Raw genomic sequence first — 27,501 nt, 5'->3', positions numbered from 1 at the left:
TTTTATCACTGAGGGTCCCACCCACCAGCTCCAGCTCCATGCTTAGATTTCAGGGCACCTCCCTATGGATCTCAGCCGACTGCTGCCACCCCCAGCCTTCTGCATCTGCTGACACTCAGGTGAGGAAGGGAGGCTGGGCTGAGGCTCCTCCTGCTCACTAGGCCCAGAGAAATAATCACAGCAGATTGCAGTGGCGGGGGTGGGGGTCTCCTCTGTGCTAGACACCAGGCTAATCAGTTTGCACATGTTAATTCCATTATCTCACACAATAACCCGTACACCTATTTTATAGATAAGGAAACTGAGAGGGAGAGAGATTAAGTTATTCAGCCAATGTCACACAACTAGAAAGTGGATACTGAGAATACTTTCCATGTTTTTTATTTAAATAATTAAGTTTACAATAGTGCCCACTGGCTAAGAACAGACCTACAGAGACCTAAAGAGGTCTGGGGGAAGATGAGAAGTCCTCCAAAGCAACAGGGCAGTTCTGGCATGTGGATCTGAAGAGAATTGTGTGCTAGAGACAAAGATGTGGGGGACCTTGGCACATGGTGCTGGTAGAAGTGACCTCCCTGGAAAGAATGCCCAGCGAGAGAAGAAACAGGCCAGGATTTTAAAAGTTGGCCAAGGAAGAAACTAGAAAAGAGATTGACCAAGTGGAGCTGCAGAGAGGTAAGAAGAGGAAGGACAGGAAAGTCCCAGCTGACTAAAAAGGAAAGAAGTGACTAAGAAAGCCCAACATCACACCAAGGAGATGTCTGCTGGGTGGGCAATGGACCATTATCCACTTTATAAAGAGCCATTACAATGAAAGGTAGTGGTAGAAACCAAATTTAGTGGATTAAGAGGTTATAGATGTAGACATTTTAACAAATGAGTATAGATTCCATAAAGAAATTTGGTTGTGAAGGATATTTTTTAAACCAGCTACCAGCATTCAACTGTAACCACCAGCAGGTAGACTCAAGCCTCTCCTCCATGCAGGAGGTTGGGGAGGTGTCCTGGTGCCCTCAGAGTATAAACAGAAGGAGGGATCAAGTGATGACAAAGTACATTGGCCTGTTCTAAAAAAAAAACTTCCTGTATATTGCGAGTCCCTCAGAATACTTGATCTTGAAGGTGCTGTTACTAGAACTGTTACTGGATATACTTTTACTGAAACCCTTCACCATTGGAGAATATTCTGTGGAACAATTACAAATATGACAAATCTTGCTTTTACAAGAGTGATTTTGATTTGGGGGCAGAAAGACTGCCAAAATCTGGTCAGAGCCACGGTGATGTTGATAGTACCTTGTTAGGCTCATGAAACAACAAAATAACTCATTGTTTGCTCTGCTGGGATTCCTTAGGAAATCCTTAAAATGCCTTCCGGTCTGTTCCCCTGCCTTCTTCAAGGGGACCAGGAGAGGGCTGGGAAATAGTTCCATCCAGGTGAGGGACTTGGTGTGCCATCAGCTCTCCATCCATGTTGCTGGGACCACACATTGAGAGGACAGTTGTGAGGTGGCCCCTCACTCACTGGTGCTCCACCTGTAGCTCAGGGCAGCAGCTCTGCTTGTGCTGGGAAAGGAGAGGTCCCCGTGGGTGCTGAGCCAAGATAGGAAGACAGACCACCGCGCTGAAACCACTCCAACTGTAGGCAAAGCCATGACAGGGTTCTATGGTGGGAGGCCAGCCTGGCCCATTGCAGATCCTCCACTTTATTTAACCTTTACAGGAAAGAGCATAACAGCTCTTTCAGAGGCTGTGTGTGTGTGTGTGTGTGTGTACACATGCATGTGAGTGACTGAGGGAGATGAGAGATTAGAATACCACTCTGGTGGCCACTTGCATAGAAATGCATTGTGCAAAAATAAATAAATAATAAATAGCTTCCTTGTACTTTGCTCATCCTATAAGTGCTACTTGGGACTACTTTTGAGGCGTTTAAAAAAATTTATTGATTGATTTTAGAGAAAGGAAGGAAGAAAGAGAAAAGGAGAAAGAAACATTGATTTGTTGTTTGAATTATTGATGCATTCATTGGTTGATTCTTGTTTGTGCCCTGACTGGGAATCAAACCTACAACCCTGGTGCATTGGGATGACGCTCCAACCAACTGAACTGCCTGGACAGGTCTGAGTTACTTTTAAAAGAAACTTAGTTAAATCAGGGCCTTCCCAAATGAACTTATAAGACTTGAGTTGGATCCAAGGAGACAAAGTTTATGGCAGCTAGAAACTATTTAGGAAGAGTTTCTTTCTGCTGCTTTGATCCCTCTCCTAACGGTTTTTCATATCACATCTGATTTTCTCACTAAACAAGATGGGGGCAGAGGTCCTGCTCTTTACTGCTCTAAGTTGCCCATCTGTCTAAGTTGCCCATCTGTCTTTAGGTTGGGAAAGCTGAAAAGATTCAGGAGAATACTGAGTTCTTACTAGTTTTCCCTCAGTGATCAGCCAAACCTCTTCTCAGAACTAAATGCATGTTCCTGGGGTTCCTGGGGTTCCCAGATGCATATTGCCTGCAGGAAATAGCTATGGACACACTTAGGTCCCAGAATTTTAAAATTATTTTTCTGTTATAAAATTATAGATATTCACTATGAAGATTTAAAAGTAGAAAAAGTAGTAATATAAAAAATATAAAACTCATGGAACACCAACAGCTAGAGATACTGGTAATTCTTTCCTATGTATACATCTGATCTTTTCTCTTTGCAAACTTGCACATTTAAAGAAGATGTGTAGATAGACAGACAGACAGCTAGCTTCCTTAACCGTGCTTTAAATACTGCGTTGATCTGCCTCCCTTTGGCAGTGAGGAACATGATTTTTACAGACTATATGCTATAACACTGCATGAAGTTTCCATAATTTCTTTAAACTTAATTTTGTATTTTGCCATTTAGAGGACCAACATAATTTTTTCCCAATGAAGGCAATGGACATTTTTAGAGTTACCAAGTCATCTGTTTGGGGATGGGACTTTGCTTAGACTTTCCTTTCTGGCTTTCTTAGGTTCTTTGCTGCTCTTTTCTCATAGGAACTCCCCATGTCTCTGGTGGGAAGACTCTTGGCACCCTGGAGTCCACAGGGCCGTTCAGCCAGCCCCTGCCCCCCAGCACCTCGGCTGTCCACCTGAGCCTGCTCGACATGAGGCGGAGTGTGGCGGAACTCAAGCTCCAGCTGCAGCAGATGCGACAGCTCCAGGTACAGACGGCATTCCTTGTAGTCAATGTCATCTGTCTTAGTTGCCCAAAGTCACTTTTCTCCTCCTCCCACATTCCCAGCCCCAGGTACCTTCCCAGGGTTCTTTCCACCATCCTTTCCTACAGGTGAACTGAAGACATGAACAGTAGAACCATAAAGGCATGCTTTCCTCCTCACACACACACAGTCTTAGTCTAGAGCCTTCCACTGCAACCACAGTCAATATAAAACCACTTTTTCCAGCTCTGCTTGCTCTTTCTTACACATGAAAAGGCCATTAAAAGGTGTTTTTCTGAGGAGACAGCTTAAAGCAAAGGAGCCCTGTGGAGCAACTGGAGCATTCAAACAGGCAGTTAAGACTTCTAGCTTAATGTTTTGGCTCCTGGCTTCTCTGCAATGAGCAGGCACAATGACGAGACAGTCAGCTAACTTTTTTTTGCAAGAAACTATGATATACTTAGAAATATAAGTGTAAACCAGAAGATTAATCCACAGGGAAAAGAAGGCATCATGGATGATTTTGTTGAGAAAAACATCTGCATTTTATCTAGATAGTATGTTCCATATTTTACTTACCCTTTTCCACTGTTGAGGAATATGTACACTATGTGGGAACCAAAAGGGAGAGAAAATGACCCTTCGTGTCATGAATCTTGGTGAGCAAGTCCCATAAATCTGACAAAGCAGAATAATGTACCTCCTGGTTGTGGGTACTAAGCAGCTGGGGTGGTGCCTCTCTTCCTGAGGTCATGTGTCTGCTCTGTGTGTCAGCCTCATGCCTCCTGATGCCTCCCGCCCTCAGTAGGAGATTGATCACTGAGGACGCAGAGCTGGCTCAGACTATGCTCAGGCAGCTTCCTTGACTTTGAGAAGTTCATAGTTCAAATATTGGTAAAAGATGAAACCACCCAGGAGCCTGGAGCAGCCACACGGGTGTGGCATCAATAGTAGCCAATGGGGTGTCACCCCTGCAGCCAGAGAGGTCCAATAAAGAAAGGGCTTCAGAGGTCAGCCCCTCCTCCCTTCAGCTCACAGGTACATGAGCCCTACATTTGTCACCATCTTCTTAGGCCAAGAAGATTTCCACTCCCTCTGTACCTACCAGAAAATAAACAGAGAGCCAGGGACCTTGAAAGGAGGCCCTGTCAGAGATTGTAAGGTCCAGTGCACCCAACAACATGGCCCAGTGCTCAGATCTCTGAGGCTACACTGTCCCTCAGGCAACATCCCACACACCTTGCATGTCCCATGCAAATTCATTTAAATCCTTTCCTGAACCAGGTCACTTGTGACGTTCCCCATCCTTTGCATTAGCTTCTCCTTGCTTTGCAATTTTAAAGACTGCAATGAAATGAAGTATATGGGTTAGGCTGAGGGTGTGCACCTGGTGACAAAGTCCAATGCCCACGGCATCCAGGCAGTAACTTAACAAGTGAAGCGGAGGAGAGACAATGGCAAGGTGGCCCCTTGAAAGAACAGTCACCACTCAACCCCAGGCAGCTCTTAACCTGAAAGAATGTCTAGGGACACTAGAGTTCATGTCCCTGGACATTTTAGCATTTCCAGAAAATCAGGAAATATACATTTTATGTGAAATATCTGTATTCATTTTTTTAAGATTTTATTTATTTATTTTTAGAGAGATGAAGAAGGGAGGGAGAAAGAGAGGGAGTGAAACATCAATGTGTGGTTGCCTCTAGCACACCCCATACTGGGGATATGGCCTGCAACCCAGACACGTGCCCTGACTGGGAATCAAATGGGCGATACTTTGGTTCTCAGGCCTGTGCTCAATCCACTGAGCTACACCACCCAGGGCCTGTATTCATTTTTTAATGTAAAATAATTAAAACCCAATTATTTAGTGCTCTGCAAGCCAAACAACACATGTGCAGGACCCAGAGGGTCTGTCCTTTCCCAGGTTCTTAACCTGGGGTTTATGGAGGGTAAGCCCCTTCTCACACTACTCCTCCCTTGTACTGCCACCTGCTGGCCATTTGGAAATTGTCACTCCTCAGTGGACCCTCACAAGAAAAACAATTCCTAGATCTATCATTTGTATGGTATTGCCTACTGCTTTCAAAAGTGAACACTTGTACGTTTGAGAGCAGGGCTGGAATTGCTGTAGGATAAACATGGCTGAAGTGTGGTGAATTTGATACCCAGATTGTGATGTGTGTGGCTGTGATATCACCCTGTAGGTGTCTGGCATTGTTTGGTCCTCTGGCTGGCTGGGAGGAACCTCCCACAATTTGCCACTCCTTGCAACCCTTGAACTGTGGAGGCTCAGTTGCAGAATCATAGCTTCTCAAACAAAGCAGCTCTCCAGTCAAGGTCTGGGAATGCTGTCTTAACCACACACGTTACTTTACTTCCCAGAACTGCCCAGCTCTTCTCTGGCTATGGGGGTGTGAGGAACAGTGAGCAGGCGTGTTCTGGAGCTTAGAAGTGTTTACAATTCTAAAGAGAAATCACATGGAAAAGATAAGCAGCTTGTCTCCTAAGCCGGCTGCTGTGGCAGCCTCAGTCCTTGGATCCTAAGTCTCTGCCAGCTTTCCTTCCCTTCAAACCCCTGTCTTTTCCATCAGGGGAGTCTATTGAAGACAAAACGAGTTAGAATAATTAAGCCATCTCAGCACCAGTCCTCCTTCAGCATATGTGTTATATACTCCACAAATGAAGTACAACCCCAAAGTGATTATAAGTCCAATAATGGAGCTATCATTAGAGATATACAAAACTCTGTAGAATAGTCTCAAAAGAACAAAAATTGAATTAGAAATTCAAATGTTCTTTGAACTGTGTTATAAAATAGTGAGACTGAATGAAATCATTTGTGCTTGGCAGCCAGCTCCAGTAATTAGATAATTAAATCACTGGAAAATCCTAGACTGTAGAGCATTTCCTATTTGAGCATTTCATTTTCTGACTTGATGGATTATTCTTTAAAAAAGAAAAAGAAAGAAATTGATGCAGACACAGTGGGGTAGGTAGATTTAAACGGGGCAAAAACAATGTCAAGGGAGGCAAAGGAGCCTAAACAGGTCAAGAAAACCATTGAAATTGTTTATGTCATCGCTGCTGTCCAGGTTCGCATGAACTATCAGTATAAGAGAATGGCCTTAATCCCGGCTGCCATTAATATCACCTGAGGTCTTTAACAAAAATACTGATACTCAAGCACTATTGCCAGAGTCTGACTTCATGGGTATGGGCCAGGGGCCAAGCACTGGTGATTCTAGAATGTGCCAGGGTGAGATTCCAGAATGTTCCAGGCACTGCTGATTCTAGAATATTCCACAATGAGAACGCTCTCCTGTATTATGACTGCTCAGCTCATTGTGATGCCTCTTGGAAATGTTGAGATCTCAGTCAGCTATCACAGGGCGAAGCAGAAACAAATGGGGTTTCTGCCACCCTGAAAGTGTGAAAGACACACCCACTGACTTTAAAGTCCTCACTTGAAGCTATGCCCCTCACTCCCAGTGGCAAGTCATATGTGTTTTCTATTGACTTATAGTTGTTACAAGAGCTATATGGAACTTTATACTGCTGTGTTCCCATTCTCAGGTCACAGTTGGGTCTGCCATTAGCTGGCAGTAATATTAAAGTGGACAGGTGAAGGTCTTGTACCTAACAAATGCTCCCTTCAAAAGATGATTACCTTTGTCTATTACCTTTACTGTTGATTTGGGAAAAAATGATGAACTACATCTTTCTCCCAAAATGCCACAGTACTTGGGTCTTACCAATTAATCCTGTATTCACAGAAGTGACTGTAGTTCTTCCCCTCTCTGTTGGCTGAGGGGAGAGATAAACTTTGGGAAGAGATGGAACAAGTTTGGTGGGGGCCAGATGAGACTTGGCTAAAGAAAGAATGGATACATCCTTCCTTCTCTAATTCCCACAGTTTTTTTTTTTTTTTCTTGGTCCCTATTTCCTTATTCTGCTTCCTGATAAATAAAAAATAGGGTTATTCTGAACTTAGTGCCCCATTTTTATTTTTTTTAAAGATTTTATTTATTCTTAGAGAGAGGGGAAGGACGGGAGAAAGAGAGGGAGAGAGAAATCAATGAGCAAGAGAAACATCATTGATTGGTTGCGTCTCACACTCGGGTCACAATCCAGACAGGGAATCAAACCAGCAACCCTTTGCTTTGCAGCACAATATCCATCCAACTGAGGCACACTGGTCAGGGTTTAAGGTGTCTTTTTATAAGAGTGACTCACAGAAATATGCAGGAGTATCATTTACCTTCTGACATCCAAATAATGGTCATGGAAGTGTGTGTCCCTCAGAAGAGCACACTAGAGGTCGGCCCACGCTGAGCAGACCCAGTAAATGAAGCTGGTATTGGATTTGACAGTTAGACTGCCCTGCTTTGTGCTAAACCCTAGTCAAATCTTCACACAGAGGCCAGCTAAGATGGGGAGACTTCTCCCAGATAACATGGAGTTGTGACCAGGTATCCCTGTTACCTTGTCCTGAGAGCCTAGGAAACTTTCCCAGGTGTCCAGGAGTCATTGTGGGGCCTGGCTGTCATCACAAAACTTCCTGATTTGTGGTAGCAGCACTGCTCAGTGTCACTGCTAGGCAGCAAAAGGAGTTCAATTATAATATTGTTCAGTTTAACCATGTGGTTGACAAGACCAATAGTCTTAAATTTTACCTAAGAAACCAAGATTGAGTATATGAGGTATACCATATATCTATATTGAGGTGGGTGGAATTAGGTTTAAGTAGTTTCCTACTTTCTTTTTCTTTTTTTTTTAAATTTTTTTATTACTGTTCAAGTACATTGTCTCCATTTTCACCCCACTGTGCTCCTACTTTCTCAATTGAGTTCATATGGATAGCTTATTTGGCCCAATTAAATTTTTAATGACCAAGCACATTATTTCTTCTGAAGTATTTTCATATAAATGTCAGGGCATGGCATTTACAATAAACATACTTTTTCAGCAATGAGGAGGTACTGAACTATACTTGCCTCCCTACTGTTGACGACTAGAAAACTGAAAAATAAATAAAAGTATGCAACAACTATTTTTAAATCTTGGACAACAAGCAACATGATTGTGATCCTCAGGAGAATGGAAACAATGGATCTGTATCCACAATTCACTCAGGCTTCTGAAAGGGGTAACCCAAGAGTAACACTGGCACTCCTAGTTGAGGAGATACTATCTAAACGTCGAGAGCTGAACTTGTGGAGTACCAAACAAGAGGGAGCTCTGCGCAGAAAGAACTATGTAATTCTGTGGGTCTGCTATTGAATAATAAGCCAAGTGTGTGCAGTGTGAAAGACCACTAAGTGAGGCAAAAACAAAATGTTAGGCTGTAAATTAGGAAATTCCCAGAGCTCACAGAGGCCTGCAAGATGTTCACAGTTTGACAAACGGAAGTGAAGAGTCTTCATTGGTCACCTGGGATATTCATTAGAGAACAGAGAAGAGCCAGGCTTCAGTCTCAGGACTAAACTAGCCCTAGAGTTAGAAGTACCCTAGATTCCTCATAACAAAGATTAAAAACAAGCTCTAAAGAACAAAAATGATCCACAAGTCATTGAAACAACAGCCAGAGAAAGCTCTCTGTAAAGGGAAACGAGAGCCAGAACAGCATACCCAGCATCCGATAAAAAAATTACTAGACATGTGATGATTCTGAGGAATGTCACCCATAACCTTAAGAAAAACCCATCCGTAGATATCTACCAGAAATGACAGGGATAATAAGATCAGCAACAAGGGCTTTGAAATTGCTATTATAATTTTTCTAAAGAGTTTAAAGGAAAACATGGACACAGCGAGACAAGAATGGATGATATAAAAAATATCTAGGTGGAGCTTTAAAGAACTGAAAAACACAATGTCTGCATAGACTTAGTAGAAAATTAACCACTACTGAAACAAAACATCATTCAACATGATGACACAATAGAAACTGTCCAAACTGAAGTATAAAGAAAAAAAGACTGAGGAAAACAACCCAAAATTTAGTGATTTGTGGAAAAATGTTAAGTAGTTAAGGGAAAAGAGAAAAACATTAGAAGTAATGGCTGAAATTTCTCCAAATGTGATGAACACTGTAAATCCACAGACCAAACAAAGCTCAATAAATCCTAGAATGACAAGCACAAATGCAACCACGCTAAAGCACATTGGAATAAAATTACTAAAAACCAGGAGTAAATAGAACAATCTCCAAAGCAGCCAGAGGAGGGGAAAGAACACAAAAATGAGAATTATCACTGACTTCTCTCCAGAGATAAAAGTTAGGTCAGAAGACAATGGAATGACAAATTTAAAATATTGAAAGATAAAAACTCTTTCAGAAAGTAAAACACACTTCCCAGCTCATTTTTTGAAGCTAGGATTACCCTTAGAGCAAAGCCAATCAATTATAAGAAAAAAACACCCATAGACCAATATCTCTCAAGAAAATATGTTTAGCAAATTCTCAACAAAAAAGATACATTATCCTTGGTTTTATCCTAGGAATGCAAGATTGTTTTAATATGAAAGAAAAATAAATCAGTGTATTTGATCTTATTAACAGAATAACACAGGAAAATAATGTTTCAATAAGTGAACAAAAGAAAACCAAGACAAAATTCAATACCTATGATAAAAACCCTCGACACTCAAGGAGAAGGAAAAACACTGTAAAAACTATAGTTAGTGGTAAAACACTAAGCACGTGTTTCCCCATAAAATCGAGAACAAGGCCAAGGGAGGCTGCCGTCCCACTGCAAGCTGTGCTGAAGACCCTCGCACACACAATAAGGTCAGAAAAAGAAAGAAAAAAGCATACAGATAGGAAAGCAAAAAGTGTTAATTGGTCTTACAAATGACCTGATTGTATAAAATCAAATGGAATTTATTTCTAAAATGCTACCAAAAATAAGCGAATTTCAGTAAAATCACCAGAATCAAGTCAATAAGTAAAAAATATAAAAATTTTAGCACATACAATGTACAAAATCATGCAGTGGATCTATCCATACAATGAAATATCACTCTGCATTAAAAAGAAAAACTACTAAACCAACATGGCTGAATCTCAGAAACAACATACTTACTGAAAGAAGGCAGACTCAAATAATTACATATTGCATAATTCCATTTCTGTGACATTGTAGAACAGGAAGAACTAAATCTGCAGGGACAGAAAGCAGATTGGTTGTTTCTTGGGCTAGGGCTTCAGGGATTGATTGTAAAATCAGAAAGGAATTGTTTAGGGTAATAAAAAATATTATCTCTTTTTAATTGCAATTACTTTGGTATATACATTTGTCAAAACTCACTGACTTGTGCACTTTAAATAGCTGTACAGAGGGCCCTCCACTTGGAATGGTTCGATTTAGAATGGTGTGCAAGTGATACAAATTCAGTAGAAACTGTACTTCAGATTTTGAATTTTGATCTTTTCCGAGCTAGCAATATGCAGTCCTATCCTCTCTCCTGATGCCAGGCAGTGTCTAGTCAGCCACGTGATCATGAAGGTGAACTGATTCTCTGCATCAAAATCACTGTGTTCCATGACTTTGCCCCACCGTGGGCTAGTGTAAGCGTTCTAAGCACCTTTAAGGTAAGCTAGGCTAAGCTACGATGTTCAATAGGCTAGGTGTATTAAATGAATTTTCAATTTATGATAATTCCAATTTATGATGGGTTTATGGGGACCTAATCCTGTTGGTAAATTGAGGAGCATCTGTATTTTTTAATTTAATATTTTATTATTTTTCTGTTACAGTTGTCCTAATTTTAACCCCTTTGCCCTCCTCCCCCGCCCAGCCCCCGCCTCCACCAGTCATTCCCCACCCTATTGTCCATGTCCTTATGAGCATCTGTATTTTATTGTTTGCAAACTTCTCTGCTAAGCCAAAATAAACATAATGACTGGAAGTGCTGATGACTAATTTATGTGAAGCATTTAGAGAGGGGTGTTGAGCCACATGCTGCCTTCAGCACCTTATCACAGGCTGCTGGGATGAAGTCCTGGAGACAAAGGCGAGAACAAAAGGCAGGGCGGGGGTGGGGCAGAACTAGAGGAGAGTGGAAAGACCACCTGTGCACATTTGTTCCTTCATGATTAACTCAGTGTTGCCCTTGTGCCAGCCAGTGGTCAAGAAAATTCCATAAGCCCCTCTCTCTGGGAAGAACGGTTATGCAGCCTGAAACTCCAGTGGGGTCTCTCCTTCCCCTCCTTTTTGAGTGGAATAATGTGAATATGATCTGACCACGTTACTGTTACCAGACAGGGGCCCGGCCCTGAGCAGGTCTGCCTAAGGCCAATCTGTAGTGTGTGTGTGGGTTCTCGACTTCGTGCAGGAAAGATTTCACAGCATGAGTCCAGGTGACTATGAGGATCCATTTAGTAAAGCTGGGGCAGTGAAACAGGGAAGGGCTTAGCATTGAGCATAGGCTGGGATAACTAAGCTCACTGGGCAGACAGAGAAAAGGGGGCCTTGGGGACAGATTCAGGGGATTAGCCTGGGATGAGTTGCCAGCTGCTTATTGCCTTCGAGTTCAGGAGACTCGTGCCTGTGGGGAAAGAAGTTGGGGAGGAAGGAAAGGGAATGGCACAGGCTGCTCTCCAGAGGGACAGTGCACACTGAGTCCTTTGTCTTGAGACTTTTATCTCTTGCAGGTGAGAATCTTAGGAGAGGTCTCCAGGGAGGGTTTCAGTAGAATATTCATTGGTCTCCAGGTGTGCCCTTTCAGGGTGGTGGTCTCCCCTGATTGGTCAGTGTCAGGGAAGGGGTCATTTAGTCTTTCTAGTTCATGCAGGCATCGCCCACCTGGTTTTGCTGCTTTTCTGGAGCTGAAATACAACTAAGGCCTAGATGTTATCTCCAGGGAGGAAAGACCAGGGGTGGAAAGGTTACCCTGGGGGTGAGGTCTTTGTTTTCCCAGTCTTGCCCCCTGCCAGGCACTAGGTGCCTTCTGCCCTGGTGACCAGCTGCACCTGGCTATAAGTTGTCCAGCTATTGCATTCAGCTACCTGACTCAGTTTCCCTATTTCCCTTGCCAGGCAACAGCTTCTTACTATCCTGTCTCATTATCAGTTGAATAATTTGAATATTACATGCATTTGCGTTCTTATATGTCTGCAGGCTTCTCAGAAACATCATTCTGAGAGTCATTCATAGAGCAAATATGTGCTGCGTACCTACTGTGTGCCAGAAACTGTGCTTGTGCCTTGGAATACAGCAGACATGCCCCTGCCGTGCTGCCGGTGCTCTCTACCTAGCAGATGGTGGTTGAGAGATTACTGGGGTGAATTCAAAAGACCCAGTTCCCATCCTGATTCTGTCCTGCAGCTGCCTAAGCAACTCTGAATAAGTCATTTCACCTCCTTAGGCTTCACTTTATCCATCTTTCAAATTCCAGATTTAAGAATTTTAAATAGCCTTTCAGTAATTTCCAGCTTGACAGCCACTGCTACTATCTACCCAGTGCTAACTGGACCATAACTTAACTGGAGCTTGTCTGTGAGGTTTAGGCAAGAGGTGCAGAGGACTGCGCCACACAGCCCACGGCACAGTGACGTCAACTACCTATTCAAGCCCCCTTTGTTTAAACCACGTTGCTTAGCCTTGGTGGCACATCAAGAATCATCTGAGGAGTTTTAAAAATTCTCATTTCTTAGGCTGCACCTCGAGCCAATTAAGTCAGGATCTCTTGGGGGTGGACCCAGGCATCAGCCACTTCTAGACACAGTTAATCATCTACTTATTTGCCCCTTACATACCCATTACCATTTATTCCCCAGACCCAAAGGACATAGCTCTGTGGGATTTGACACATGGCACTGAATTTGAGTATACCATTGGATAGTAGGTAGTGTTGTTGTGTATTTCACGACCATTGCAGTCAGAGCTGAGCCCAGGGGCCACCCTCTGTTTCTGTCACTTAGGAAAGAGTTTTTAGATCTTTATTGCCTGTTATTACCGATATTGCTGCTTAACACAATTCATGCATTCACTTAGTATTTATTGAATGCCTGATATGTGCCAGGCACTGTGTCCTGGAGACTCTATGGAAAACAGAAGTTAACCAGGTGGTGGGAATAGCATGTGCAAAGTCCCTGTGGCAGAAAGGAGCTTGGCCAATCAGAGCTGAAATTATGTTCGTGTGACTGGAGCAGAGAGCTTGCCCCACTTGCAGTGTGAGGGGGCTGGCATGTTGGAAACGGCCTTCACGCCCTGTGCCTTGTGGGCAGAGCTGCAGGGAGCACAGGAGGAAGTCGCCCTCTGTGCATTGTCTCCAAATGTGGTGACTTCCAGCAATATACTGACTACTTTTAAGACCACAATAAAAAGAAGTATGAGAGCATGACCATGAGTCATATAGAGGAGGTAACCCAAGAGTAGCACATTCTGATCTGGTTCCCTCCCAGAAAAAACCACCAGCCCTGCCCCAGAGTTATGTTCCCTGATAACAATAGCTGGTACATACTGAGAGCTAGGGTTGTGCCAGCCACTACTGTAGGCACCGTATTGCCTCACTGACTCTACATTACCAGCCTGTGAAATATGAACTATTGCTACTTTTTTAAATAAATGGACACAGAGAGATTGATAACTTGGCCACAGTCATACTGCCACTAGGTGGTAAAACTAGAAGTTGAACTCAAGCAACCTCTCTCTGGGTAGCCAGTTGGTCAGGGTGCTTTGCTGATGGTGAACCTGGATGGGGGCTCTGCTGATGGCTCACACTGGAATGCTTCTTCTTTATTCAGAGACTGTCAAAGCCAGAAGGTTTCAAGCAGGTAGTGACATGGTCAGATGGCGTTTCCCTCAGTTTGCAGATAATGGACAGTTGATATATATGTCCTGGGGCAGGGAAACATGTAACAACATCTGGGAAATAGGACCCAAGTATTTAACTAGATTTTTGTGAAGTCTGGATGCACACTTGGACATCCTATACTCTCTGGGTTGAGAAACAAGAGTACTCTAGAAAACATGTGGAAAATTGTATGGAAATTGTGGTCTTATGCATGCAAACAGCCTGCTTATGATCTAGGGAAAGAAGTAAATTGCCAAGAGCCTTGGGTTCATCTGGAATCATTATCGTTGCCACCATCGGCATCAACACTGCTTTAATGGTCTGTGATGACTAGGTGTTTAGCACATGGACCCATATAAACAAGAGGCACACAGTTCTCTTTTAACTGATATCCTGAAATAGTCCATAGTCAGATCAACATTTGTTGACTACCTGTTCTGTACTAAGCAGTATCTCCTTTAATCCTCAGAATAGTCCTGCCAAGCGAAGGGAATCTTCATCCTTAGAGATAAGGAAACAGAGACCAAGATCATCCGAGTAACAGGCCCAGAATCTCAAGTATTGAGGGAGAGGGTTTGGGGTTTGATCCAAAATCTGCTTGGGTCCAAACCTGGTGCTCTTGGCCAGTCCCTATAAAAACATGTCATTGAGAGTTTATGCCCATTGTCCATGATGCATTGCCCAGAGTAAAGAAAGGATTCTAGTTTTTGCAGGCTCAGACATGAAAATCAGGTTGTCAGTTGGCTGCTAAAATTCAGATGTTGGCCGAAGAGGTAATACTATATACAGCCTCTGGTCCTTGCCTTTTTCATTGAAATAAAGAAAGAATCAGCTGCAGGCTGATTATTTTAACCTGCCTCTGAAGACTGGCAGGCACTCACCACAGTGTCAGTAAGGCAGAACAAATTGAGCTTGATTTCCTTTGTTCAACAGCTGCAGAACCAGGAGCTGCTGAGGGCAATGATGAAGAAGGCTGAGCTGGAAATCAGTGGCAAAGTGATTGAAACAATGAAGAGACTGGAGGATCCGGTGCAACGTCAGCGTGTCCTGGTGGAGCAAGAGAGACAGAAATACCTGCGCGAAGAGGAGAAGATCGTCAAGAAGTTGTGGTGAGTACCAGTCACGTGTGCAGAGCTGTTTCACCAGAAAAAAAAAACTTGTCTTTGCCAAGGGAGAGGTCCTTCCTAGATAGTGTTCTCTCCCTCTCCCTTCATGGAGCACCTACTATATGCAAGTTAGAGTTCTGCTGGGTTTGGGTGTCCCTGGGCACTTAGCGGCCCTCTGTCCAGGCCCAAGAAATTCAGCAATATTCAGGTAATTGAGCCGGCCTCTTTAAAAGTTGGAGCATCATACTGTTTTGCAGGGCTCAGCAACACAGACTTAAAAGGAGTAAATGGCAAAACCCAGTGACAAATGGGAAGTCTTCATTTAATCTCAAGAAATTAAAACTAATAGTCAAAATAACACAGAGCTAAAATTATCTTCCTATTATACAACTGTAGTTAAATCACAAAAGAAGAATTTAAATGTAAAGTATGTCTGATCCAGAATGAAAGATGCTTCCTTGAATGTTCCCAGATTCTATGAGGTTCTTATTGAAAGCATCTATCAAGTCCCTTTGTTGAAATGAGCAGAGCTTTATTACTCCCCAGCCACTAGGGCAAGTGCATCTTTTATGTTAATGTATGTTTTGTTATGCAACAGAGATTTATCATAGGACTATTTCACCTTTTGGTGTAATGAATAGTAACTTGCCAGTTCCTCCTAGTGTTGGTGATTCTCTTGTTGCTTGGAAAGCTTAAACCTTCCACTGGGGTTGTAAGAGAGCAGCTTCTGAATTCTTTTCAGCTTCTAAATGCCCAGAGTCACCGAGGTCTCCTGGTGGAAAGCACTGTGCTCCATCTCCTGTTTGATGGCGGAGCTGCCACCAACACATCCCAGATGCCAACCCAGAGGGTCTGGTGACAATCAGCTTGTCCCACTCAGTAGCAGTCTAGGGAAAAAGGAAATCAGTTTGGGTTCTTACTTTACAAAAAATTTTAAACTGACCCCCGTTCATCAACATCTCAAAATATTTTATGTAGTTCTTGCATTTATAATCATTCACCATGAGGCAATGAGGCCATTAGTTGTCTAAAATGTTTTTGTGATAACTCAAGTGTTTAAAAAGTAGATCTCAAGGGAAAAAAAAGTAGATCTCAAGAGTCTTCTTGAAGACATCTTTTAAAAAATACAGCCTTTTGATAATATTTTATACATTTCCCAATTAAATTATGAAAAAGTGAATTTCCTCATTTTAAAAATTGTATTTATTGGTTAGCTGAGATGACTCTTGCTTCTCAACTGAAAAAGGTTATCTTTGATCTCAGTATTATCCTGAGACTAGTAGACCAGCCTGGGAATGAGATATGAGGGGGAGCGGGGCACACATTTCATGAGGGGACTGTACCGGTGGCTTTGAGGGACGGCCATACGTGAATGAGTTGTGCACAGGGCACTTGAGAAACTTTAGTCTGGCAAAGCAGAACATAGGAGTATGCATATGGCACAAAACACGTGGTGTACAGGTGCCAGTTTAACTATATAAAGGAGGGGTTGCCTCAAGCCCCAGGAACCAGGGAGACTTAACCTGAAATAAGTCACTCTTCATAGGCCTCCAGGCCAAGTGCAGTACCACAGGCATAGTAGGGCCTCACACAGGCTTGCTAAACTGAACTGAAGTGGTCTTGAAGACAGGTGGGATTTTGTAGTGGAGACTAGACAGGGGGCCTCCCAGGTAGAGGATCCCTGTAAACCAACAAGTCTTGGGACCGGGAAGGCAGAGGATATCCTTGGAAAATTGGAGTAGTCCAATTTGGGGCAGAGTGGGTGCAAAATACCAATCATGTGTCATGTGTCGTATCTGGGTTGTGCTGTTTCTGTTTGCATGGTGCCTGCCCATCCTGAGACCATACGCATGCCCAGCATGACTGCTTGATGCCTGTTTGTTCTGTGTTTGCTGAGATTGGAAGATCACGTGACTGGATTTCTGGCTTTTCATGAAAGTCTGGGCCCAACCCAAGATTCAGAATTTCTCTGGATGGACCTTAGGAATGTATATTTTGCAAAGATACAGGGGAGACTTTGAAGCATCTTCACACTTAAGAGTTACTGCCTGGCCTGATAAGGTCACTGACACTTTTTTGATCAAAGAAGTAACAGATCAGAGCTGTATTTCAGACAGTAGGGCCCCCGGGCCACCATGTGCAGGACGGAAGGAAGGAGAAAGAAATTGGCATCTGAGAAATCATATCGGGACCGACTTTAACCTCCCAGACAAAAGCCATTAAGACCTGAGTCAAGCAGTAGAAACAAGAATGAGAAAATAAGTCAAATGCAAAAGGGACTGATTAGATGGATCAGAGTGGTGAGAAAGGACAGCTTACAAAAGACAGCTGGAAATTTCAACTCTGAACCATTAGGAAAACAATTATATGCCCCCTTCCCCCTCTGTCTCCCTTGTCCCCACCTCTCCTCCCCTTACAAATGCCTTACACATGCGCCCCTCCTTACATACACAGAGGAAAATACATTCCCTTGGGGGCCATGTTAGCATAAGTTGCTGGGGAGCCATTCAGATGGCAGGAAAATTAAATTTGGCTCTAAAACTATGGAGAGACATTGGATCAAGATCATTTCTCTTTGGTGGGTTTCTACATGGAAATAATAATTGGGCTTCTCATAACAGTCAAATGAAATATACTTCAATAAATTAATACTTCTTCTTAACCAAAATAGAAGGAAAGGCAACTTCAAAACAGAATGGATTTACCTGTAAACCACAGCATGTGTGAACATCTGACATGCTTCTGACCGGGGTTTACATCTCAAAAATCATATTGATTACTATTTTAAAAAAGTATTTGCAGCACTCATTTTAACTCCATGGCCTCTTTTTATATTTTGGGTGAACAAATTTTATCTGAACACTTCATCTATGATAGAGGTATATGAAGGGCAGCTCCATTGTTGTGTACGATAATATCAGTGCACACTCGAGTATGTCCCATGATCCCCAGAGGGAAAACTGTGACAGGGTTTCTCTGTGCGAGGTTATGAAACCCAAGAGTCATGTGGTGTAGCAGAGGTTAAAATAGAATTTTAGGCTGACTGACTTTAGGTCAGGTGACAGTTTCTTAGAGTATTAATTGCAACCTGGCAGGCTGGAGGATTGTTAATGGAACCATGATAACATTTGGGTCTTAGCTCTTCCATCAAAGTTTAAAAGGATTGGACAGTGCATTCGGTCTGCACATTCAGATAATTCTGTTTGGTTATGAAATGGAAGAAACTTTCCACCCACATTTAGAACTCTTGAGAGCGGGCACATATTCCCTCCGCCTCAGGGATTTGGGAGCTGTAGGAACATTCCACTGGGTTCACATAACACTGGGTGTCTTTCCGCAGTTTGCAGATGTAGACAGTGAGAAGCTGGCTTTCCATTTTGGTCCTGAAGTTGCCTCATTTCATATCTGAAGGGATTATAGGCAATTTTGGTCCATTTTGCATAACGGAAGGAAAGACATCAGCAAAAACTTCACCCCACTTCTTGGAGGTGGATGAATTTGTTGTTTGCCCCATGGTCTTTGTTGAACCCATGCGACACCCTGCCTGACTCCCTCTCACAGCTGTCACGCCTTCCAGAACTTGCCCACCTGGTAGGAAGGGTCTGGGCAGGCCATCATTTTGCAGTTGTGGCCCACTCCTGACTCAGGACCCCAGGATTAGACTCTCTGGTCACTTACTGCCATCTAGTGGCTCTTGTCTCTCAAAGTTCTCTTCCTAATTCTTTCCTAGGAGTTTTTCCTTTGGAGTTATGGGCAAATTGGAATGATACAAATGTGTGTTTAGGGTGGGGTTATTAATGTGACCGAGTGACAGGATTGTTTGTTCTTAAGTAAAAGACCTTAATTCTTTAGGAGCTGGCAGAACCCTAAGGTGTGTGTGTGCGCGTGCATGTGTATATGACTCTACCTGTGTGTGTGTGTGCATGTATGTGTTTGTATAATCGGTCTGTGATCATTTCTTCTCTTTGTAGCTGGGGAAGGAAAGTCAATCCTTATTGATGGGACAGTCAGTATAAATCAGAGGTTTGATCAGAGCCGAGTTTGCCACCTTCTCCCAGGGACATTTAATAATGCCTGGAGACATTCTTGTTTATCACAAGGTGGAAAAAGAGCTACTGGCACCCAGTAGGGAGAAACCAGGGGTGCTGCTAAACATCTTCAGTGCACAGGACAGGCCCCAATGCAGAGCTTTATCTGGTCCAAACGTCAAGTGCCAAGTTTGAGGAGCTTGATCTGCGGCTCCTCATTTTGCTCTATGACAGCCTTCTCCCCCTCTCTCTCTCCTCTGTCATATCACAAAGTACACACATCCCTCCCTTAGCTGGCAGCAGTGCCACTGAAAATAACAAGTGGGTCCTTTGTCAAGGCCCTGGGCAAAGTCACTTGCACTCGCCTGACACCTCAGCACATCATTTTAAGCCAGAGTAGGCTACTCCTCTAAAAAGTGTCCCCACCACCTGGGTGGAAGGAGAGGTGGGCTGGGTGGGACACAGTGCGCAGTGGGGGCCCCAGTGAGCCCTGTGCTGCTGTGCCTGCGCTTTCTGCGGCCCTTGGTGCTGACGCCTATCTGTGGTCTGCTCGCTTCCCCAGTGAGCTGGAAGACCTTGTTGAAGACTTGAAGAAGGACTCTGCATCGGCTGCCCGAGTGGTCACTCTAAAAGATGTGGAAGATGGGGCTTTCCTCCTGCGACAAGTGGGAGAAGCTGTAGCTTCCCTGAAAGGTGAGCTTCCTCCTTGGAGGGAGAAATCTGAAGAGCGTTTCCCATGGTTATTAAAAATCTGTCAAACGGTGAGGGCTTCATTCATTCATTTACTCATGTATGCAAGTATTCATCAAACAACTACATGGGCCAGGCACTGCTTTGGACACAGGATCCACCACTGAACAAAACAGGCAAATGTCCCTGTCTTCTTAAAGCTTACATTGTTGTGAGTGCTGTAAGATTTAGGATGAAATGATAATGACAGTTGTTCCTCATCGGGGTCTTACAATGCACCAGATTCATTAAAGATAACCCTAAGGGACCATTGGCCTTATCCCAAATGTACAGACAGGAAGTGTGGCCCAGAGGAGCCCTGCCCTTGCCCACGGTCATTTTTAACCCATCTCTGCTTGGCATGCTTCTGCCACCTGAAGATGTGCGAAGGGCGCTGTGGCTGATGAACCCCGTGCACTTTACCCTATCCAGTGTTGGGTGTGGGACGGGAGCTTGCTGTTCTGACTTTTTCCCTACAACTCAGCCCCTGCTCTTGGCCGTAGGAGAATTTCCTACCTTACAAAACAAGATGCGAGCTATTCTGCGCATAGAGGTGGAGGCAGTGCGGTTTCTGAAGGAGGAGCCGCACCGGCTGGACAGTCTCCTGCAGAGAGTACGGAGCATGACCGACATCCTGACCATGCTGCGGAGGTGACTGAGCTTCCTGTGGGGCATGCAAAGCTGGGGGTGGGTGGCGGCTGCTGGGAACATTGGGGGTGCTGAGAACATTGTGGGTGAACAGTTTGGATTCCCAGGCTTCCTCCGTCTCCTGGGACCTGTCTCCATTTCTGTGATGTATCACATCTAATTTCCAGTGCCCTGAGGAGAAGCCACAGCTCCTTCCCACCTGGAATTTCTGTTGTACGCAGGACTTGAGGTCCTGATTCTTCAGCACAGGCTTGCTGCATTTGGCACATGCTAGCACTTAAAATTTACTAGTAAACATAGTAAATGTTTTTAAAAGATCATATGAAGGTTGTTCCTCTCAGTAACATTTTGAAGTTGAAGAATGGATCAAAATATATTATTTGGCTTCAGTTCAAAGAAAATGAAGAAAAATAAGTAGAGCCTTTTCTTGAGTTACCTACTGAAAGAGTATCTGAGAGACTGTTGATCCCACCTAGAAAAGAGAAAGAAATCCACATCACCCGTACCTGCCCATAAAAGAGGGTCACGGTAGAAGAAAGACTGAAATAAAACAAATCACTGAATCATCCATGACTTTCACTGAAAAGAAAGTTCTTGAACTCTACCCACATAAAAAGTGATAACATATATGTGTGCAGGATTTGTGCAGCCAGAGGCACTTTATAAATGCCGTGTCATATGCCATTATTTACTGTGTCTTTGGGTTACAAATACAACTCTTTCTTCTCAGCCCAACCATAACAATAGCTTCTGTCTGTGAGCACTTTCTACAGATGAGACACTGAGCTAAGCCCTCTGCCAGTGTCATCTCATTCGGTCCTAACTTAAAGCCCTGGGCAGGCATTGTCATCCTGTTGTATAGGGAGAATCTGAGCTTTGAGGAAGTTCACTTCAGGTCAGAGGTGAGGCTGGGGTATGAACTGGTGGTTTGACTCCAGAGATCAGAGTTAGTTCTGATCTCACAGCCAGGCAATCAGTAATATTTGGACTTTCTACCTGTTCCAGCCCTGGTATTGAGTGTTGAGAATATGATAATAAAGAGGGTTCCTGTCTCACATGGGAAATAGACACAACTACCAAAATAAACTGTTTTCTAACAGTGGCAGTCCTTGAGTGTTCAGTTCTTTAACAGAACTGGGAAGCTGCAGAGACGTTACCCTTCAGCTCCTAGACCGGATTTGAGAGCAGGTCACAAACAGAAGTAACATATAAGACAGCTTCTTGGGAGAATTTTAACAGCTAAGTGTAATCATTTGGTCAAATTTATAAAAGAAATATATTAAATGTGCAGCTGACTTTCAGCTGCATTATTAGCCCTAGGAACAAGTGAAATTGTTTTGGTAACAGTGACCTCAGGAAAGAGCCTCTTTTGAGATGGAAACATATCATCACCTGCCGGAGTCCCAGGAGGCCACAGGGGTTCCGAACACCACAGTGGCCTCCTGCAGAGACCACACCTGACTAGGTACAGGAAGGAACTGTGCCTGAATTACATCTTCGCATAGCTTCTCTCATTTGAAGTTGCCAGAGGGAACCTTTTCTTCCAGTAGGATAAAAATCTATTAGAGGGATTCTTCATTAAGCTCTTACCTAAGTGTGGTAACCCATCCACAAAGCCTAGAACAAACCACCCTTGTTCAGTGGAAATAGATAGCAGGCTGGCACATAACACTGCCCCATTCTCCCTTCTCTTCTCTGAAAAACAATTAAAAGAAAGTTTTAGAGCCAGCACTGTGATGAAGCTCAGTGTTTGTCTTATCTCCAGGGAATGCAAGTTCTAAAAATAGATGTGATTTGTGTTTTGAATGTTGTAGGATTTTTTGTCCCGTAATGCTCAGTGGTCAGAATGACAAGCCCAGGTAAGTAACTTTTAAAATGAAAATAAAAGAAATTCCAGCTGCCATCAGGCTGCCCATCAGCAGCCTTTATACTTTTAATTTTATATTGGTATCTCTTGTGTGTAATGTGCTGTATTTGGCACTGTGGAGAGGCTGTGAAGGAGACGGGAATATGCATGGCACCCCAAGAATAGGCAAAGAAGATAAAGCAAGTGACAGTCACAGTTCAGAGCAACTTAGCAGCTCGGGAAGATGAAATGTTTTGACATGTGTTGAATTTGAGGTGCTGGAATGATAACCAAACATAGCTGCCCACTAGGCACTTAGAAGTGTGGAGACTTAGAAATGATCAAGAGATGGAGACAGAGGGGTGTCCCTGCCTAACTAGGATGGAGAGAGGGAGGGACGGGGGGGGCGGAAGGAAGGAAGGGAGGGGAGATTTGGAATCAGAAGTTGCCTTCATGAAGATGATTATTAAAAATGGAAGAGATGGCCATGGTAGACTGAGAGGGGAAGGAAGGAAGAGATCTTTAGGTGCCCTTGGGGATAGAAGGGACAGGGTAGGAAAAGTAAACAGCAAAAGAAATAGAGAAGTGAGTAGCAGAAGAGAGTCATAGGATACAGTGTCTTTTTACAAATCAAAAAGAGAGCATTTGAATAAGAGGGGAATGAGAGACAGATTGAAAATTAAGGTCAGGTACCATGTTTCACATTGTCGTACATGTATGACTTTACATTGATCCTAACCACCACTGCCGAGGAAGGCATCGCCAACATTGCTGCCATCATCATTGTCATTACAATCTATAGGAAAGTGTACCGTTCCTGCCATTGTATCAGTAGAACATGGTAGAACTGATATTCAGATACAGGTCAGTATGAGCCCAAAGGCCATGTCTTTCTCACAAGGGGTGGAGGTGGACAAATAGCATCAAATGACCCCAAAGAGCAAAGGAGGATGAGGACTAACTCAGCTGCTTGATTTGGTGTCACTGTTGCCATTTCAGAAGCTTGGTCAAGGCCAGGTGAAGAAGCCAGATCACACCAGGCTGAGCTACAGGAAGAGCGAATGGAAGGAATTAGAACATAAACTGCCCTCCCAAGATGTTTGGCAGTGAAAGGAACATGCTGTGGGATGTTAGAAAGCTTTGGAAGTTAGAACTGAACATGTGTGAGAGCTCTCTGGGAGAGACTGGGTGGAGAAGATGTTAGAATCACGTGATCACTTCATGCTACCATCCCACCCCAACCAACCCCCCAGCCCAGACAGTGATGGAATTGTGTCAGGGCATGCCAGTGCTAGTGGACAGAGCACAACAAGCCATCTCCTGAGAAAATGACTGAAAAAGCAGCTGCTGGAAATAACCAGGGGGTAAATCACTGGCATTGGAAAGTCGCTATGGAAATCCTCAACCCTGAGCTGCTCCTCTGAGTTTTAGAATATTGTAATTTTGCAAGAAAATCTTGCCTGGCTTTGGGATGGCACTGCATTCGATACCATACTTCCATACAAAATGGGAGTTACCCATTGCAGTAGTTAATTCTGCTGTGCTTTCTCCTAGACACGTCACCGATGGGCTCTTGAGAGGCACAGATTCAGCGCAGGCTGCACAGTATGTCGCTATGGAAAAGGCCACCACTGCGGAGGTCCTGAAGGGCCAGGAGGAGGCACCACAGGCCTCCGGCCAGCCCCCCCAGGGCACAGCAGCCCCTCGAGACGTGAAGGCGGATGTGGTGCCCTTGACAGTCCACCGCGCACAGAGCTCTCCAGTGCTCATCCAGCCCTCCCAGCTCTCCTCTGCCTTGCTGACCCCTGCCCAGCACTCGCCTGCAGGGGCTGGTCCTCAGCCAACCAGCCCTCCAGCCGTCACACAGGAAGTGAGCTCCACTCTGCAGTCAGCACAGGCAGCACAGTGCCCACAGGCACCCGTGAATGGTGCCGCCATGCAGAGCTTGTTCATTGAGGAAATCCACAGTGTCAGTGCCAAGAACAGGGCAGTGTCTATTGAGGTAGAGTCCTTTTTCTATCTTTTATAACCCCATGAAGGAGGGTAACTCATGGTCCTTTCCCTCAAAGACTATACAGTCTGGCTATAGAGATAAGACATATATGTATCAGAGTTATATTTTTATTTTAAAAATGTGCATATATGTAATAATATATCAACAGAAGACAGATTTTTTAAAACTGTAAGTGGGTTTCAATGGCCAGGATAAGGGAAGGGTTATCAGATTGCAGAGAAGCATAAATGCCTAACAAGGAGGAAGGTGAGGCAGTGGAGTGATGGTAAGTGTTTAACAACCAGCTCTCTGGTGGAAAAAGTCCTGATTATGGCATTTGCCAATTTGTGATGTGAAGACTCCCACCGTCACTGATTTCAAGTCAGAACACAGCATCATAGAACATTCAGTTGGGAAGACATGGGAATCAGCTCTCCTAATCCTGTGGGAGCTGGCCCAAGCATGCCCCTGGTGAATGCAGGCCTGGGGAGGGTTTGCCACCAATCTTCAAAAATAAGTAGAATCTGGGTAAGCAGAGAAGGCTGGGGAGGGTATTCTAGGATAGAGGAATGCTGGAGCGAAGGCTGGAGCCGTGAGCAAACCTGTTTAACACAAATGAGAAAGAGCAGATAAGGCTGGCAAAACAGGCCAGAGCCTGACTTGGGAGAGCTTGGAAAGCAGCCTGAGGTGTCTAGGGTTGATTGTGTAGGTATCAGAGGAATGCTGCGGCCTGAACCAGTGATAAAAAGTGGTATCTTCAGAAAATTAATCTGGACACTATATACAGAACTGATTGAGGTGCCGGGTCTGGAATTAAAGGAGATAGGTGGGAAGTTATTACAGTAGTCTCAGAAGAAAAGGCAGAAGCAGTCAAAATGAATAGAGAAAGCCTTCGGATCACAAAATATAGAGAAAAAATGCTATTTTTTTAAAATATTCTTTTAATCAAGAGCCGGCACTGGTGCTCAAATAACACACTTTGCTTCCTTCGTGCTCTCCTTTCTCTCACCCCATTTATTTTCATCACTTATTATTGTATCCTGAGCAATCTGGCCCTAAGCATTCCTGCCTCTCCTGGTGCAAGGGATAACCTGGGTTTCAACATGAGATGACCTCTTGTAACTGCTAAGGTCATGGTCATAGCAACTGCATCTCTGAACACTAGGTAGCTGCTCTCTGCTCCAAAGTCAGGGGCTGTGCCCCTGATTCAAGTCGGCGCCTACAAAGTGCATTAGCTGATATTGATGACCCATAGGGCATGCATATTGGGTAAAGTAGAGAACTGAAAACACATTTCCTCCTGAGAGTGAATGGATTTGCTACTTCAAACATCCCCATATTTAAAGTATGTCAGAGGGACAACTGTCATGGAACAAATATCTACTGGGAACCCACTGGACACAATTATCACTATTATGGGTGTATTTTAAGTTATGAGTTAGCTCTGACAATGACCAACCCACAGTAAGAGGCCTGGGCCTCTCTGCCAGCTATGCCACTGACAAATGGGGTGAGCACATTCACTCAACACACATCACGGGGCCCCGCTGCGCACCAGGCCCTCATAGGCTCTGGGGTAGGCAGTGAGCAGAGGAGATGAAGTCGGTGCCCTCGAGAAACTTACCTGCTTGTAGGGAGAGACAGAACAAGTGTATGCCAGGCGGTGATAAATGCTAGGAATGCAAACACAAAGGATGGTGATGGTGGGGACCGTGATTTATAGTGAATCTTGGGCAAATCCTTCACCTCGCTGGGCCCAGTGCTCTCATGCATTGATTCAGTCAGTGACAACCTGGGACATTATGTCAACATTATGGGGTCCCACTAACCCTGGTGCAAATTTCCACTTTTCCCTCCTGGAATGATCCATGTGCCATCTCAGAATCACAGTCAAATGTCCCTTAAGAGAAATGTACAAATATTTAAGAATACTTCTTATCTATTCCCTATTGTAGAACTTGATGGAGCTCCCAGGTCATCCAAATGCCCCTCCCCTTGTTCCAAGGAAGAAAACGTGGCCTGTGGCCATATAGCAAGCCTTGGCCACAAGTGCACTAAGACAAAGGATTCTTTGCTCCTAGTGAGTGTTTTGGTGTTTGTTTGCTTGAACATCTCTGCAATGAAAACTCAAAACTTGGTTATAGATAATTATCTTTTTTATTTACCGTTGGTAGAAATATGCAGTAAGTCCTCAGTCATCATTTCATGAGCGGACGTGAGTTTCTGAGCTTGCTTCTCTGTGAGTATCACCCGAGCTTACATGCAGTCCATTTAGCTCTAGAAGATGGAGCAGAGAGCACAGCGGTCAGGTCTCCCCTGGCACGGAAGCCAGGGCATTGTTTTACCTACGCTTGAATTGTTACGCCTCCTCCCAAATTCTAAACAATTTCTAATTGTTTAGAAATCTCTAAACAATTAATTTGCTTTTCACCCTAGTGTTAAAAATTTTCTTCACCTGCTGTTTCCCTTCAGAAAGCAGAGAGGAAGTGGGAAGAGAAAAGACAAAATCTGGAGCACTATAATGGGAAAGAGTTTGAGAAACTCCTAGAAGAAGCTCAGGCCAATATCATGAAGTCCATTCCAAACCTGGAGATGTCACCAGCCTCAGGCCCACAGCCGAAGGGCGATGCTGCCTCGGACAAGCTGGAACTTGCAGGTAAGACACTGACAGAGCCATGTGCCTGGCTGCCCTCAGGTCAGTGTGTGGCCCCCAACCTAAGCACATGCTGGTCAAACTCTCCCTTCTTCAGGATCTGATAAAATTGAAAAACTGGGAGAGCAATCCCTCTGGAGTCCCTAGAGCCTCACTACTGTAACTATAGCAGGGAGACTGTTCTATGTTTGGATACTAGAACAATGCCCGATACGGAAAAATTTAGGTTTCCCAGCTTCTGTACTTCCTGTAAATTTATGGCACTTCACAGCACCAGCTGGGAAAATTCAAGGGCTGCATTAAAGCAAGAGCTTTTCATGTGCTGCAGAAGGGAAATTCCAGCTTTTATGAGCTCCCAGGGGGATAGTAGATCATAAAATAAAATGGCATTTTTTAAAAATCAAAATTATTGTGTATTTAACCAAATAAGTTATAGAAGTTAAGCATCAATATGTCAATAGTAATATAAAATAACTGTTTAAAAAGTGTAGCCTCCTAAATCTC

The 27,501-nt window shown here is 43.9% G+C and overlaps 1 protein-coding gene across 21 annotated transcripts in view; it reads left to right on the top strand.

The window, feature by feature from the left end:
* The window catches only part of KIAA1217 (KIAA1217 ortholog), a 276,224-nt gene that overhangs the window by 232,925 nt on the left and 15,798 nt on the right, over nucleotides 1-27,501 (top strand). For all 21 annotated transcript variants that reach the window (XM_036023224.1, XM_036023208.1, XM_036023194.1 and 18 more), the window contains 6 exons: nucleotides 3,031-3,197; nucleotides 14,928-15,103; nucleotides 19,691-19,821; nucleotides 20,361-20,508; nucleotides 23,906-24,353; nucleotides 26,817-27,000. In XM_036023224.1, coding sequence (XP_035879117.1) covers nucleotides 3,031-3,197; nucleotides 14,928-15,103; nucleotides 19,691-19,821; nucleotides 20,361-20,508; nucleotides 23,906-24,353; nucleotides 26,817-27,000 — 1,254 coding nt within the window. The remainder of the gene's footprint in view (nucleotides 1-3,030; nucleotides 3,198-14,927; nucleotides 15,104-19,690; nucleotides 19,822-20,360; nucleotides 20,509-23,905; nucleotides 24,354-26,816; nucleotides 27,001-27,501) is intronic.

Source organism: Phyllostomus discolor, chromosome 1, assembly GCF_004126475.2.
Source record: "Phyllostomus discolor isolate MPI-MPIP mPhyDis1 chromosome 1, mPhyDis1.pri.v3, whole genome shotgun sequence".
Lineage (NCBI taxonomy): Eukaryota > Metazoa > Chordata > Mammalia > Chiroptera > Phyllostomidae > Phyllostomus > Phyllostomus discolor.
This window is presented reverse-complemented; position numbering and strand designations above follow the sequence as displayed.